Genomic DNA, 15,737 nt, shown 5'->3' with positions numbered 1-15,737 from the left:
CGTAGGGTCAGCAATGCCTCAGATACCGCGGCATGAGCATAGTACTCCAGGGGGTGCCTAAGCCGACCCTACGGGATCTGCTAAGGGGAAAAAAGTTCCGGGAACCGACGCCATCGTGCACTCACCTATAGTGGGGAATGGATATGAGCAATCACTCGAAGTAGAATATACAGCCTCTATACATGAACTGCCTATATGAATTATAACCTATGAACTAATTCTTGAAAAGAACTTTTGCAACCCAGCTTACCATCTCTACTATGAAACTGACCTATGGACTTTACTCTTATCTCTATGTATAATGATCTTTTTAACCAATACTCTCTCTTCTTTCTTTTTTAATAAAACTTAGTTTAGTGAATAATTGACTGTAAGCATGTATTTGGGCAAGATCTGAAATATTCATTGACTTGGTTGGTAATGTGTCCGGTGCCTTGGGATTGATAGAATTTTTATATGATGGACAAGACTTTCAGTAATCCCCCTCATATTTGACTTGGCTGTCTAGGTGGAAGGCAAAGGGTTGGATCATTTCAAGGGGAGTGTGGTTTTGGCTTCTGGATAACCAGTAAGATATTTTAGAAGCTATTTTGCTGCTGGATTGGTAAATCTAATTCTTAGAAATAACCACCAGTTTTGGAGAATTATCTGCCCCTTTCTTTCCAGTTTGCATTTATTAAGCAATCTCAGCGTGGCCCCTCCATCGGCCAAGGTCACAATATGTTTTTTTAATTTTGTAATAAGTGCCTAACTTATGGTAATAGGCACTCAGTTAATAAATAGTGAATACATCTCCATTATTTCCTGCATTCTGTACCTTAGTCCATTGCCACAATATTCTGCCAGCTGGAACTAATTTCTTTATCATGTCACATATTTCAGGATTGAATTTTCTGGATGGATGAAAGTATCCACAGCCAATTATTCCTGAAAAATAAGATGCAATATACAACTTCAGAAAGATTGCAAGTTATAATTCATTCCACTTCTGGTGCACAGGCTGCTCATGCATGTGAGATTAAATTTTTTTGGCCAGCTATGTCCATTGGGGCGGTGACTGTGCCCTAGATGTTCTTGTCCTCCCCACCCCGCCCACCTCAGGGAACATAAAGGGTAGAATGGGCTTAACCATCTTTCAGTTCCTTTACCATTACTGAATTAAAGTGATATATAACTCTTAAGTAGCAGATGAAGAAGGTGCATCTGTGAATCAATGGGGACAATACATCTCAAAGAACCACAGTTACTATATGGTAAGTAATCATTTTTTCTTCTTTGAGTGATTGTCAACATGGATTCCATTTCTAGTGACTAGTAAGCAAAAACCTCATAATCAGGAGGTGGGTGCTAGGAATCCTATTTTAATAACAGTTGCAGGACAGCTCTGCCTAAGAGCTTGAGGCCTCAACTAAGGAATATTGCTGAGTAAAAGTGTGCACTGATCCTCTTGTAGCTGCTCTGAAAATTTCTGAAATTGATGTTCTTCCCAAAGAAGCTGCAGAAGTTGCTTGAGACCTGGTGGAGTGGGTTCTAACCTAATTTAGATAATTCATTGCATGATCTAGTACAATCAGATATTCATTTAGATAGTCCTTGAATGGATATTGTCTGACCTTTCACCCTATCTGCAAATGCTACAAACAGCATGGGAGAGCACCTGAAGGTCTTGTTCTGTCAAGATCACATGAAAGAGCCCCAACCACATCAAGTATGTGCAATTTGGTATCCCCTTACTGAAGTGAGGCTTGGGAAAGAAAATGGACAGTGAATCATTTGACTCAGATGAAAATCTAAAACAATCTTTGGGTAAAATTTAGAGTTAAGCATCAGGTCACTTTGTCTTTATGGAACACTATGTCAGGTGGACCATCCATGAGGATCTGAATCTCCCCTACCCTGGAGCTGATAATATAGTTACAAAAAGGCCATTTTCATGGATAAGTGGCATAGACAGCAAATTGCTAGGAGCTCAAAAGGAAGTCATATTAATTCTATTAAAGTCCCCTGAAGGAGAGGCTCCTGGAATGCAGAAAATACATGAATAAGGCCCTTGAGAAATCTAGCAACTGTGGAGTGGTAAAATATGGTGTGATCCTGGACAGGAGGATGGTGATTGGGCTGACAAATGTACACTTATGAAGCTGATGGATAGCCCTAAATGCTTTAGTTATAACAGACAGCCGAGAATAGTAGGTATAGGTTATTCTAAGGGAGATAAGTGACAATATAAAGCCCAAAGAGAGAATCTCTTCCATTTGGCTGCATAACTGAGTTCTTTCTGCTATTTATCAATATTAGGGAATTCAGCAGGAGCAGCATTTTGACAGTAATTGACCAGCCTATATCTATGTTGTCAGATACAGGGATGCTGGGTTTAGGTATAGGATCTGACCTTTGTTCTGGGAGATCATATCAAGTAAGACAGGTAATGTTATCAGAGGGTGAGCTGACAGATTAATTAGTACCAAATACTAAAACTGCCTGGGTCAAGCTGGAGCCAGCAAAATCACTATTGCTGAATCCTCCTTAGGACCCTAATTATTAACAGTATTGGTGGATAAACGTATCATTGTTCCCAGAGACCATGAGATGAGTACAGCAACCAACAGAAAGCCTCCACTTAGACCTTCCCTTAAACAGAATGTTTGGCATTTCTTGTTCCAATCTGAAGCAAACAGACCATCTGTCAGGTATCCCCACCTGCGAAGCTGCTCAGTAGGATGGAGTCTTTGACAGTCCATTTACAGTCATTTGGAAATTGCATGCTGAGGTGGTTCATTGGGACACATTTTAAACCTGGTAGTTGCAGAGCTACTTGTTTGATTCAATGATGAATGCACTTGTTCCAGAGATGAACGGCTTCTTGGCAAAGTGTGGGTGGGGGAGGATTAATGTGCCTGTCCCTGTCTGTTGACATAAAACTTTGTTGTGTTGTCTGTCATTATCTGGACTGTCCATCCATGTACCATGGGAAGAAATGTTGTGCACACTAGACAAATATCCCTGAGTTCTAGAAAGTTTATGTGAAGGTGATTATCTCCAGGAGTCCAGAAGCCTTGTGTTTGCAAGTAGTTTAGGTGAACTTTCCACCCAAGTGTGGAGGAGGCTGTCACCAGTTTCTTGGTAGGTTGGAAGGAGAAAACAGTACTCCTTGCATACCTGGAAAGGGTCCGTCCACAATACAAAGACTTCTCAGGGAACCTGAACCCTCATGTGCATGTGATGTCTGTTGGGTAAATACACAGATTTCAACCACCTTGCATGGAATGTAGGCGAAATCTAGCATGCTGTGTGATGTAAGTGTAAAAGGCCATATGAACCGGACATCTAAGGCTTACTCTTACAGACATTTGTGGGTAAGCCCTCAGCTAGCTGATGAGATCTATGGTCTTGAGTCTTCCCTGTGGCAGATAAACTCTGCTGATGTGGAATCCACTAGCACTACCCCAGTGAACTTCTATTCTATAGGCTGACAACAATGATGACTTTTCTTTGTCGTTTCTGAGACCCAGTGTGCTGAAAAGATGTAGGATTTTGTGAATGGTGCATTCAATTTGTTGAATGAGGCAATCATTGAGGAATGGGTATACCTGGCTCCCTTGGGTCCTTAGATAGACCATCATGATTGCCGAGCATTTGGCGAATACTCTGGTATGTGCAGCTGAAAGACCAAAGAACAGAACACAATACTGATGGTAGGAAACTCCCACTTAGAATCTCAGGTATTTTCTGTGCGCTGAATGAATGGATGTGAAAGTATGTTTCTTATAAATTGAGAGCCACAAACCAGTCTACATGACACTGTTGTAGCTGGCATTGCAAGGTACTTACATGCCAGATATGCTAAACGTGTATTCCCCTTCATGCTTCGACTTGTAGGTTCTAAAGTTTTACATCGTTTTGCTTTTGAGTGCAGTTATTTTTAAAAAAAATTCTATATTTGTAAGTTGCACTTTCATGATAAAGAGATTGTACTACAGTACTTGTATGAGGTGAATTGATAAATAATAAATAAATGTAAATTGGTATTCTATTATTGTTTAACAGTAAGATTAGAACTGTGATTATTCGTGACAATTTTTTTTACTCTCGCGGTTAATTGCGACTGTATTTTTAATCATTTGACAGCCCTAGTTCTAGCCTTTGTCCATTTGCCTATGACCTCAACGGACTGTTCAGACAGCCAAAATGAGATGAAGTTTAAAAACACTCCAACCACAACCCTTTTACCCCCAGCCATGTCCCTATGCTATGGGCTGCACAGTGGTGCAACCTAGAGCCACTGCACCTGCTTTACTCCATTCAGAGATTCCCCCTAAGGTGTAGGATTTCCCAAGTAGCCAGTTAAGCTGGCTTTATGTTCCCTTTGCACCCTAAGAACAAGTTGGGTCCAATGTTGTTTCCTACTATTCATGTGAATTACGAGGGATTAGTGGAAGGAGGGGGGAGCTGAAAATCATGACTGTTTGCAAGTCTATTTTCAGTAAATAGATTTTGAAAAATGTAATATAATAGAGTCCTTCTTGTTAACATGGAATTTTCTATTTTGTAATTCTAAATTCTCTTCTGAGATCTGAAATTAATTCTACAGCCTATCCAAACAAACTCCACAAATAACACAACTAGGTCATATCTACCAGAACCTGACAACTATTAAAAGGGACATTTGGTGAGAATAATAGGTACAGATCCTCTACCTCAGATGAAACACATTTGACTGGGAAAGAAATTGAAAGGAACAGAGTGGAAAAATAACAGATACTTTGCTAAAATAAATAAAGGCACTGCTCAACTTAAAATGATATGATCAGATGTAAATTGAATTACGAGTTAGTGAATTAAACTTTAACAATTAAAATACTGGGGTCAAATTTTATTATGTAGATGAACTGAAAAGGCTGTTTACCTGCAAAGTCTGAGTTCAGAGTTCTGTATTTTGTAATCATTTATTTTTTTAACAAGACTAATTGCAAAGTAAGATATAACTCAAAATGAGCATAAGTGGCAGAATCTGGCCCATAATAAATAATTTAAAACACCAAAGGCTAGACTAAATCTGTAATCCTACACAGCTCTATGTAGGCGGCTGCGTGGAACACCAGCAAGAACTTAATTCCTGGCGCTACTCCTCACACAATCTGGAAATCAATCTGTTCCATCTAGTGCATAGGGAGCTAAGACTCCTGTTGTGAGCAGGACCATTATAGGGAGCTATGTTCCTTATATTGCTTTAGATGTTAGCAATATTACCAACTATTTTAGAGGAAATTATATTGGTCAGGTATTGTGAGGTAAGAGAGGAAAGCATTAATTAATTGCTAATTTTTCTTAAAATATGTTTATTTGCAATTCAGAAGCATACACATATATTTTGTTAGGGTGGAATTCACCTAATTTCAGAGAGCCTACACAAGGCCCTCACCAGGGACATAAGAGGTTAACTGGGCCTTGTATGGGCTCTTTGCAATATGGCAAATTTCACCCTAAATGATTTGGGAACTGAAAACTTTTAAAAAGTTCTTTTGAGTATTTAAAATTAGAAGAAGTATTTAGTTCACCTTTAAATCATAAATCAAATGAATTTGACTATCTCATTCTAGACATTGACAATGTTTAACTGAGAGAAGTTTAGAATTAAATGGGAGCAGGTACTGCAGATCAGGAGAGTAGTGCATTGACAAAGCTAAGAGGGCTCAGAACTTGAAAAGCAGGAGATATTGAAGGTCAGCAGTGAAGTGGATTGGCAGTTAAGTTTGAGCAATACCTGTCTTCAAGTCCTTAACTGCAGATAATGAAATAATCCTCCCATTTTCACATATGCTATACTCCCCCACAAATATCAGAAAGATAGAAACAAATGAAAGGACCAATTCTCCTCCCAGTTGCACAAATTTACACTAGTACAACTCCAATTATTTCATTGGAATTACTCCTGATCTAAATTCGTGTAAGAGGACAATTGGGACTCCAGTTTATAAATTTTACATGGATTAGCCTACAGTAAAATAAATCAAAATTACAAAAAATAATAAATACCAAAAATTTTGTCTATGGATGCATTGGATGGTAGTGTGCAATTAAACACAGTAAACTGCCTTTTTAAACGCTGTGGGATATCATTACGGCCTCCTCCAGGGTGAATCATAGCTGCTACTAACTGTACATCAACAATTGTAGTGAAGTCTCCAGGTTTATCCAGACTGTACATTCCTTCCATTTCCATCATCTGACGAACTATTTCATTTGTCACCTATCAGATTATAAAACAAATATTAATTACCATTTCAAAAGAAGAAAATGGAAAATATGATCATCTTCTAATTTTCTTTCTTCGAGCAATCTTTCCTTTAATCCTCAGAGAGATTTGTTTCTGCCTTACTCTAGACACAGAGCACAGAACCTCTAAGACTTTCAAGATCACTTATGAGGTTGCCTTCCCTACATGACAAACCACCAGAAAAATTCTGAGCTTTAAGATATTACTAAATGACAATAAAAACACTGTCTTACTTACTCACTTTGACCAAATAAAGAAATATTGTCTTGTGGTTAAGGCACTGACTTGGTACTCAGAGGACCTGGGTTCAGTTTCTTACTTTATTACAGACTTCTGTGTAGCCTTGAGCAAATCACTTACTTTCTCCATGCCTCAGTTTTCCATTTTGAAACATGGGGAAAATACTACTACTTGCTTTCTCCCGATCTTTGTCTATCTTTTCTATCTAGATTATAAGCATTATGGGTAAAGACATCTTCTAATTATATGAATGTACTGTGCTTAGCAAGTAGATCCAGCCTTGGCTGGGGGACCTAGGCTCTACCATAATACAAATAATAATGATAAAATTAGCTACATATATTACCAATAAAAGATCTTCATGCTAACTAGAAAATATATCAGTTGATCTTCACATTTGGTGGGATGTTGTGGTGATAAAAAGGAAATTATTAGGTAAGTATACTTAGTATGACCCAGCATAATTTCTCCATTACTCATTGATGAGGAAATGTATCTGTCCAGTAAGTTACTGCTGACCTTGGGAAGTGAGTGGGTCCTAAATGCCCTCAGGGGTTGGGTTTCCTAAAGACCTATATGGTTCCACAAGGCAATATATTATGTACCTGGTTATGGAAATTTTGATGACTTCTTTCCTTTGCTTTTTGGGTAGAAAGAGACATACTAGGCTGTGGGGTCTTTCTTAGTGCTGTGTTCAAGAAAAACATATTCTTTGTGCTCTTTGCAAATCTATGTCATGCCATCTATTTTCTGTGGTGTGAACTGGCTTTGGATAAAACAAGCACAGTAGAATGAGGAGAGTACAATATCTTGGGAAATGTGGAATGGAATATTCTTCTTTTAAATAAATCTAGAAGCAATATTAAGTAGTACTTAGAACTAACTTTGATTGCATACAAAATACCATATGGCTTTTCCACAAATAACACAGTGATCTTTTGCAGAAATGTATGGTTTATTACAAGTAACTGGTCCTGTCCATTTAATGTCGGGCTGAATGTTTAAATAACATGTTGTTTTGGGGACTATACTGTTTTCATTAGGGCTTTTAAAAAATTGACAAAGTTGAGGATAATATATGAAATATGACTACTATATATCTTCAGAATATCTATTCTACTCCCTGATATTTGCTTGATAAATACACCATAATTATATGGCTTTTCCATGATTTACTGTTTAATAAAAACATTGCATTGTAAAAAGGAGTAAAATGTTTACTGTACATAAGAAAAAAATCTGACTGATAGAATCGGAGATTCAAATATTTTTGTTAAATACAACAGAACACATTTTAGTCATATGTTCTTATATGAGGTTTTCTTCTATACCTGATCTCCCCATTCATTAATTATGGGCATATTAATATCATCAATAAACACCGTCATTTTTCTCCCGCCTGGTGGTCCATAAGTACTTCCCATGCGTTTGTCCACATAACTCTCTATTGTTCTCTGAAGAGAAAGAAAAAAATCTTATTTAGTATCTACAATACTAGAATATATATATATATATACCAGAATATATTATATATAACAGAATATATATATATATATATATATATATATATATATATATATATATATATAAAAACATTTGCTACTTGTTGCCTTCAGAGAATGGAAAATTTCTTATCTGATAATTTTCTTTTTGTCAGCACCTTCTCTTTTCATATAGGCCATGTCACGCCCGCTCCCCCATGGAAGTCAAAGGTAGTCTTCAAATATTCTTGCAGGATTCAGGACTAAGTCCCCTCACCTCATGCCACTAGAAATTTTTTCCCAAAGCTGTAAAAAGACTCCTAACAACTGATTATTAAGACAATAACTTCAAATTATATTAATTATCCTTAAGATGTGTTGAAGTCTCCCTGTAGAGAAAAAAATCAATTTGTTTTGAATTGTATTTTGGTCATTTAACAAATTACTAGGATGGGTAGATTGAGGAGAGGAGTTGCTAACAGAAAGAAAATGATCAACTAAGATATTTTCAGTTCTGCTGCACAGCTTCTCTCCTAAAATTTCACTAATGGGCAATAGACAGTAATGAATCACTAAAGATGAGAAAGAATAAACTAGAATTTTAATTATTAATTACAGTAGAAAAATAAGCAGAAATATAATTTCTCCTATATAAAACAAAGGCTTCTTAATTTAGGGAATTATTTGGGAACCCATGTAGCATCTTCTTCCCAAAGGATGCCTCTGTAGAGGAACGGAAACTTACTTTGCAGAGTTTGATATATGCATTTTAAGAAGGTCATGATGCTACTCTATTAATTTTCTCTGAGGCCTACAATTTTCTACTTCCAGTTCCCTATAGGTCTTCTAGAGGGTGCCTGGATTCCCTTTGGGAACATTTCCTCGGTGTCTAGTATGCCAAATGACAAAGGATTTTAACATCTTGCTTGCAGCAACTTTAAGGCCCAAAGACCCTGCCATTTTGAACTGAATGAGAAACAGGTTATGATATGCATATGTACTCTGTATGCTTGAGATGTATCTTTAGAACTCTACAAACGTCCAGTTATGCCTTTCCAAAAGATGCTTGGGAATTGGATAAAATGACAGTAGAATTATTTCCCAAGAAGCATAATAAAAAGAATTTACTTTGGGTCATAAGGCTTTTTAGATCTGTAAGGATAAACTTTTCCTCATTAGAAGTACAATATGGATTCTTATTAAGATAGAAGTATTAATTCTGAAACCTGCCTTTTGAAGGGGATGGCAGCTAGAATAAAAGGCCACAGTTTTGTCTAATCTGGCCATTCTGATGAATCTTGACACCTATGAATATTCAATTGAGGAGTCCAATGTGCGTGTACATTGTGTATACACAATGCACACACACAATGTGGTGCTTGGTTGGTATGGAAAGATAAGTTCACCTTTGGCAAGAAACATCTGGAGTCCTCAACATCACCTCGTTATCATGGAACATGCAATGTTGTTCCTGCACAGATAAAGCTGCTATTGCTGAAACTTCTCTAGCAAACATGATTGTGACTAGGAAACAGATTTTAAAGGATATAAAAAATGGTGTGACTGAAGTCACTGGTAGGTCCTATATAGCAAAGATTGTCCTGACCATAGGACTAGCCATTCTGACTTTTCTGAAACATCTTGAGACTCGAGGATTCTCTCCATGGTACTGGGCTGAAGACTTGAGTCCATGCAATTATGCAGACAATCCAGAATAGATGCAATACCATGATCTTTGTGGCTTTTGCTGTTTTCTTGACAATATGAGCTAAATCTAAAGCAGGTGGAGGAGTAGGCTTTTAGCATCAAAAGACCATTCAAAGGATACTACATCCCAATCACTTCACCAGACTGTCAAAGTGCCATCAACACTTTCCTCTCAGTAGCCATGTGACAGCTGGAGATTATTTGGATGGAAGATAGCATCTTGGTGAAGGATGTTCAATGTCAATGCTAGATGCCGTAGGAGTTCTTACTCCAGATCTACCAGATCTGAATACTATGATCTCCTCAGCCTGTTTGGGTCCCATTAAAAGCAATAATTTGTAATTATGAATAGTAAATTGGTATAAATAAGGTAACACTTAAGCCAAGGCCTTGTCTGGGATGAGAGTGAGAATCTTTAGGCTGGGCCGCCAATGTTTCCACATCACCATTGGAATCCCAGGCCAGGTTTCAACAGGAAGACCCTGTGAACCTAGACACTGCAGGAAGTACCACCCAGCAAGGCTTGAGTTATGGTCCCTTGATTGGCTCATGCCAGTATATAAACCAGGAAGTGTAGCCCATAGGGCTAGCATGCCTTTATCATATTCACTGACTTGCATTATATTTTGCTTTTATTATATTCAGCAGTAATGCAAGGAACCTACCGGTCTGTATCCTATAAGACATTAGCTTCAGCGAGTTAGCATAAGACTTGAAGCCTATAAACTTTGAACAGATAAGCTTTGAACAGATAAATGGCCCAACAGAAACCCCCAAGTATTGGGGAGCTGAAAAGAGAGGGTTACTCACCTTGTGCAGTAACTGAGGTTCTTTGATATGTGTCCCTGTGGGTGCTCCAGTTTAGGTGTCGACACATCCCTGCACTGTTGATCGGAGATTTTTGCTAGCAATGCTTGTCCAGGTTGTGCATGCCCCGTACTGGTCTCACAGTGCCGTTGGTGCCCTTTTCAGCACATGCAACCTGGCCCCGCTTGGTTTCTTCTCTACTCTGGAGCGCTAATATTTGACTCCAAAGTAGAGGGGAGGAGGGCAGGTAGTGGAGCACCCACATCTCAAAGAACCACAGTTACTGCACAAAGTGAGTAACCCTCTCTTCTTCTTTGAGTAGTGTCCCTGTGGGTGCTCCATTTTAGGTGACTCTCAAGCAGTACCCTTAGACGGCTGGAGGGACTTCGGAGTTGAGAGGTTTAATGGAGGAGAGTACTGAAAGAACAACGGCCGCATCTGATTGTGATGCTTGGTCAATCGCATAATGTTTAGGTCCAGGTGGCGGCTTTACAGATTTCTACTATTGGTACATTCCTTAGTAAGGCTGTGGATGTAGACACAGCCCTTGTGGAGTGTGTTCTAATTGTCTGAGGTGGTAGGATATGTGATTGTTCGTAGCATGTATGGATGCAGACTGAAATCCATTTTGAGAGCCTTTGTGTGGATATGGCTTTTCCTTTGCAACAATCTGTAATTGATACAAACAGTTTGGGTGATGCTCTAAATGGCTTTGTTCTATCTAGATAGAAAACTATAGCTTGTCTCATGTCTAAGTCGTGGAGAAGTGCCTCATGGATTGGCGTGTGGTTTTGTGTAAAAGATGGGTAAATGAATAGGTTGATTTAGGTGGAAAGGGAACGTAACTTTGGGAACAAATTTTGGGTGAGGCCTAAGGGTCACTTTGTGGAGTATTGTGTATGGTGGATGAGCCATGAGTGCTCAGAGTTCCCCTAAATGTCTTGCTGATGTTATGGCCACTGAAAATGATACTTTCATCGACAAGAGCATTAGAAAACAGGTGGCTAGTGGTTCAAATGGCAGTTTAGTGATGGTTTTTAGGATTAGGTTCAGGTCCCACGGTGATGTGGGACAAACGTCTGAGTATAAGTTCTGAATGCCAGACATGAAACTCTTCACGACTGGATGTGTGAAGACTGTGTTTTCGTCAATGTGGTTGTGGAAGGTTGCGAGAGATGTCAGGTGTAATTTAAGAGAACTAACTGATAACACTGTTTTCTTCAGGGTGAGAAGGTCTTCAAGTATGGCTGCAATTGGTGAGCATATGGCCAGAATCTGTCTCTGTTGACACCAGGAGGCGAATCTGCACCATTTTTGGAGGTAAGTCTTTCTGGTAGAAGGTTTTCTTATGTTTAGTACTACATATTTAACGAGTTCTGAACATTCTAGCTCTGCTTGCTGAAACCAGTTAGGAACTAGTCTGTTAGATGTAACTTCCCCAGATCTGGGTGAAGAATGCATTCCTTGTTCTGGGATAGCAGATCCTTGAGGAGAAGTAGAGAGATTGGTGTGCGGGCTGACATCTGCATCAGGAAAGTGAACCATACTTGTCTGATCCACACTGGGGCTATCATTATTACCCTCATTTTGTTCTGTCTTATTTTGCATAGGGCCTTGATTATTAGAGGGATGGGTGGAAATGCATAAAGGAGCTCCCTGCTCCAACTGAGGAGGAACGCATCCCCTCTTGACTCCCTTCCTAGCCCAACTCTTGAACAAAAGTGAGCGCATTTGCGGTGATGGGTCTTGGCGAATAGATCTATTGTAGGGTAACCCCATTGTTGAAAAATGTTTTCCAGGACTCTGCTATGCTGGCTGTAAAGGGAGTCTAGGTGTGCCTCTATGAATTCTATTTGTTGAATGGGTTTTATGGTGGATTTCTTGATGTTTGTCATCAGCCCAAGCTTTTGAAAGAGTGAGATTGTAAGTTGTACTGCTTGCCTGGCCTGTAACTGGCTGCGTGCCTTTATCACGCAATCATCCAGGTAGGGGAATAGGGTGACTCCTTTCCTGTGTAGGTGAGCTGCGAGGACAGCAAGTATTTTGGAGAAAACCCTTGGGGCGGTAGAAAGGCCGAAGGGTAGCACTGTGTATTGATAATGATTGGTTCCTAAAGTGAACCTGAGAAATCTCTTGTGAGCAGGATGAATAGCAACATGGAAATATGCATCTTGGAGGTCGAGGGCTGCAAACCAGTCCCCTTGTTTCAGCACCGGGATTATGGTAGACAAAGTGACCATCCTGAATCTTTGTACTTTTATGCATTTGTTCAGGTTTCTGAGGTCTAAGATTGGTCTCCAACTTCCATTCTTCTTTTGGGTCAATAGGTACTCGTGAGATGGGTCCCTGAAGAGGAATGGGAAAGGGGTTTGGGTAGTAGGTGTGGAGATGAAAGGGATAGTGTATTCAGATTGGACAATCTCCAAGACCCATTTGTCTGTTGTGATGTTCACCCAAGATGGATAGAAAGGCTATAGTCGATGGATGAAGAGGATGATGTTTGTCTGTTTTTCTGGAAACTCGGGTAGGTCTAAACTGAGGTTTAGAAGGGGCAACCTGGGATATTGATGGCTGCTGAGTCGATTGCCTGCATCTTTGGGTTCATTGTCTATTACATGGCGGGTCATACCTCCTGTGTTGAGGGTGCCATTGGTACCTGGAATTGTATGGCTGGTATCTAAAAGGTTTTCTTCTAATGGCAGGTGTGTAGATGCCGAGGGTGTGGAGCATGGCAAAAGAGTCCTTCATGGTGTGCATCACATCATCTGTATTTTCAGCAAACAACTTTTTTTTATCGAAGGGGAGGTCCTCGATGGTGATCTTGAGTTATTTGGGTGAAGACGCTGAATGTAAACACGAAGTTCTATGCATGACCACCACTGCTGCAACTGTCCTGGCTGCTGTATCGGTCACATTGAGGGAGGCTTATAGAGCTGTCCTTGCGACCAATTGCCCCTCCTTTATGATGGACTGAAATTGTTCCCTCTTGTTGTTTGAGATATGTTCAATAAATTCAGATAATTTTTCGTAGTTATTGTGATTGTAATTCGCTAACAACACTGCGTAGTTTGCAACTCTTAACTGCAGGGTTGCTGAAGTATATACCTTTCTCCTGAGTAGCCAAGTCTCTTATCGTCCTTGTCTTGAGGTGTAGACTTTTGGTATTGCTGTTTATTCCTCTGGTTGGCAGCTTCTACAACCAGGTAGTTCTTTGGTGGGTGGGTGAAAAGGTATTTTGTGTCCTTGATGGATATATAATATTTTTTGTTGGCCCTTTTACAGGTGGGAGGAATGGTAGCCATTGTTTGCCAGATGTTATTGGCATGCTCCATCAGGGCATCATCCAAAGGGATAGTGATTTTTGAGGTGGCTGAAGTTTGTAAAATTTTTAGGAGCTTATGCTGTGATTCAACTAGTTCTTGGAGTGGGATCTCTAAATTATCAGCCACTCTTTTGAATAAGTCCTGGAATTGTCAAAAGTCATCAGTGGTGGTTGGCAGTGGAGAGATTATGGCCTCATCTGGGGAGGAGGATGAATTGTGCGGGGGGTGATGTTGTTTCCCTCTGTGTGCTCTCTTCTGTGACCTCTGATGGCACAGGCTCAGTTGCTGTTGGGGCCAACTCAGGTGGTGACCTGGATCTTTGCCTATGGGAGGTGGAAGGTCTGTTGCAGGAAGCAGAATAAAATGACAAGGTGTCTGATCTTGGCCACTGCATATGGAAAGGTGCAGGGGGAGCAAATCATGGGGGCCCAAACCATGGGTGTGGTGGCATTTTGGTGTGTGGATGTCGTTTGACAACCTGCCCCGTAGGAGAGGATAGCTGAGGGGAGAATGTCGTCTTTTCTCCGTCATAGTCCTCATCACGTGAGAAAGATACAGGCAAGATGGGCTTGTCCTGAGAAAAATGCGCAGGAGAGGTATCCGTGCCATACAATGGAGATATGGTAGAGGATGTTAGAAATTCCTTCTCACATTCATGGTGCCTGCACTTCTCTATGTGTTTCCTCAGCGCCAGTGTAGTCAGTGTTGGTGCTAGGATTCTCTCAGTACCGGAGGTTGGTTCAGAAGAGGTCAGTGGCACCGTTGGTGCTGGAACATGAGACTCGGCAGTTGTCGGTGCTCTGACTCTGGTTGGTGCCGAGATTTCTGACAGTGCCCATGTCGGGACGGTTTTTGTTGTTTTGTGGACTGTTAGATGCATTGGTGCTGTGTCAGGGTGGGGGTCTCCTGATTTATCCTTCTGCTCCACTGGAGTGAGAGGGCTTTTTAGGTACCATACTCGATAATGTACCTGAGGAACCTGTAGCCTCTTTGGTACTTGGTTGTTTAGCCACCGGGGTCGGTGATTTTCTTTTCTTGTGCTTGATGCCAGGTGAGGTTAAGTTCCTTTTCCTGGTGGTCTTATGTTGTGAGACCAGTTTTTCCTGACCAGGGTTGAAGGTAGGTCTAAGAGATCTCTCCATTAGAATTAGCTTCAATCAGAGGTCTCTGTCCAGCCTGGCTCTCAATTTTAGATTTTTGCAGTGGGAACATTTCTGAGATATATGTACCTCTCCCAGGTATCTGATGCATTCAGCATGCCTGTCAGACACTGGCACTGCATCCCTGCATGAGAAGCAGCATCTAAAGCTAGGAGAGCCCAGCATGATGCCTGAATCGGTAAGGAAAAAACTAACTAATCTAAGGATAAGTATAAATTTTTTTTTAAACAGGTAACTAGGGTAAAAACTAAGTTAAAATTGAGGGAAAACTGACTAAATGCCTACAAAGAACTAACTAGAAGGATATTTTGGACGAACTGTGAGGAACTGCTAGAGGCTCTGTCTTTGACCATGGATGGTTGAGAAGGAACTGAGGGGGGCCAGGTTACGCATGCTGAAAAGGGCACCAGTGGCACCATGAGGCTGGTACAGTGCATGCATGACCCGGACGAGCACTGCTAGCAAAAATCTCCGAGTGACGATGCAGGGACGCACTGACCCCTAAAATGGAGCACCCACAGGGACACTACTTGAAGAAAAATAGAATATTTAAGGGGAATTTCTGACCACAGTAACATGACCCAACTACAAGAGCGTCATAGCAATGAATTAACATACATAACAGGTACATGAGCTACAGCCGCAGATACCTAATCATGAGAGGGTCATGATAACAAACTGACATATATGATAATAAATTGAGATCATTGATATACTAACCTATAGGAGAAGGACACTCCAA

The 15,737-nt window shown here is 40.2% G+C and overlaps 1 protein-coding gene across 1 annotated transcript in view; it reads right to left on the bottom strand.

The window, feature by feature from the left end:
* The window catches only part of DNAH8 (dynein axonemal heavy chain 8), a 563,218-nt gene that overhangs the window by 144,633 nt on the left and 402,848 nt on the right, over positions 1-15,737 (bottom strand). Inside the window, exons 56-58 of the mRNA XM_067565373.1 lie at positions 7,849-7,971; positions 6,037-6,250; positions 818-927 (exon numbers count right to left, since the gene is read on the bottom strand). Of these exons, the coding sequence (XP_067421474.1) occupies positions 818-927; positions 6,037-6,250; positions 7,849-7,971 (447 nt within the window). The remainder of the gene's footprint in view (positions 1-817; positions 928-6,036; positions 6,251-7,848; positions 7,972-15,737) is intronic.

This window comes from Emydura macquarii, unplaced genomic scaffold (assembly GCF_026122565.2).
Source record: "Emydura macquarii macquarii isolate MOO-44397 ecotype Brisbane River unplaced genomic scaffold, CSIRO-AGI_Emac_v2 contig_2676, whole genome shotgun sequence".
Taxonomy (NCBI): domain Eukaryota; kingdom Metazoa; phylum Chordata; order Testudines; family Chelidae; genus Emydura; species Emydura macquarii.
The sequence above is the reverse complement of the archived record's forward strand: the minus strand, read 5'-3'. Positions and strand labels throughout refer to the sequence as shown.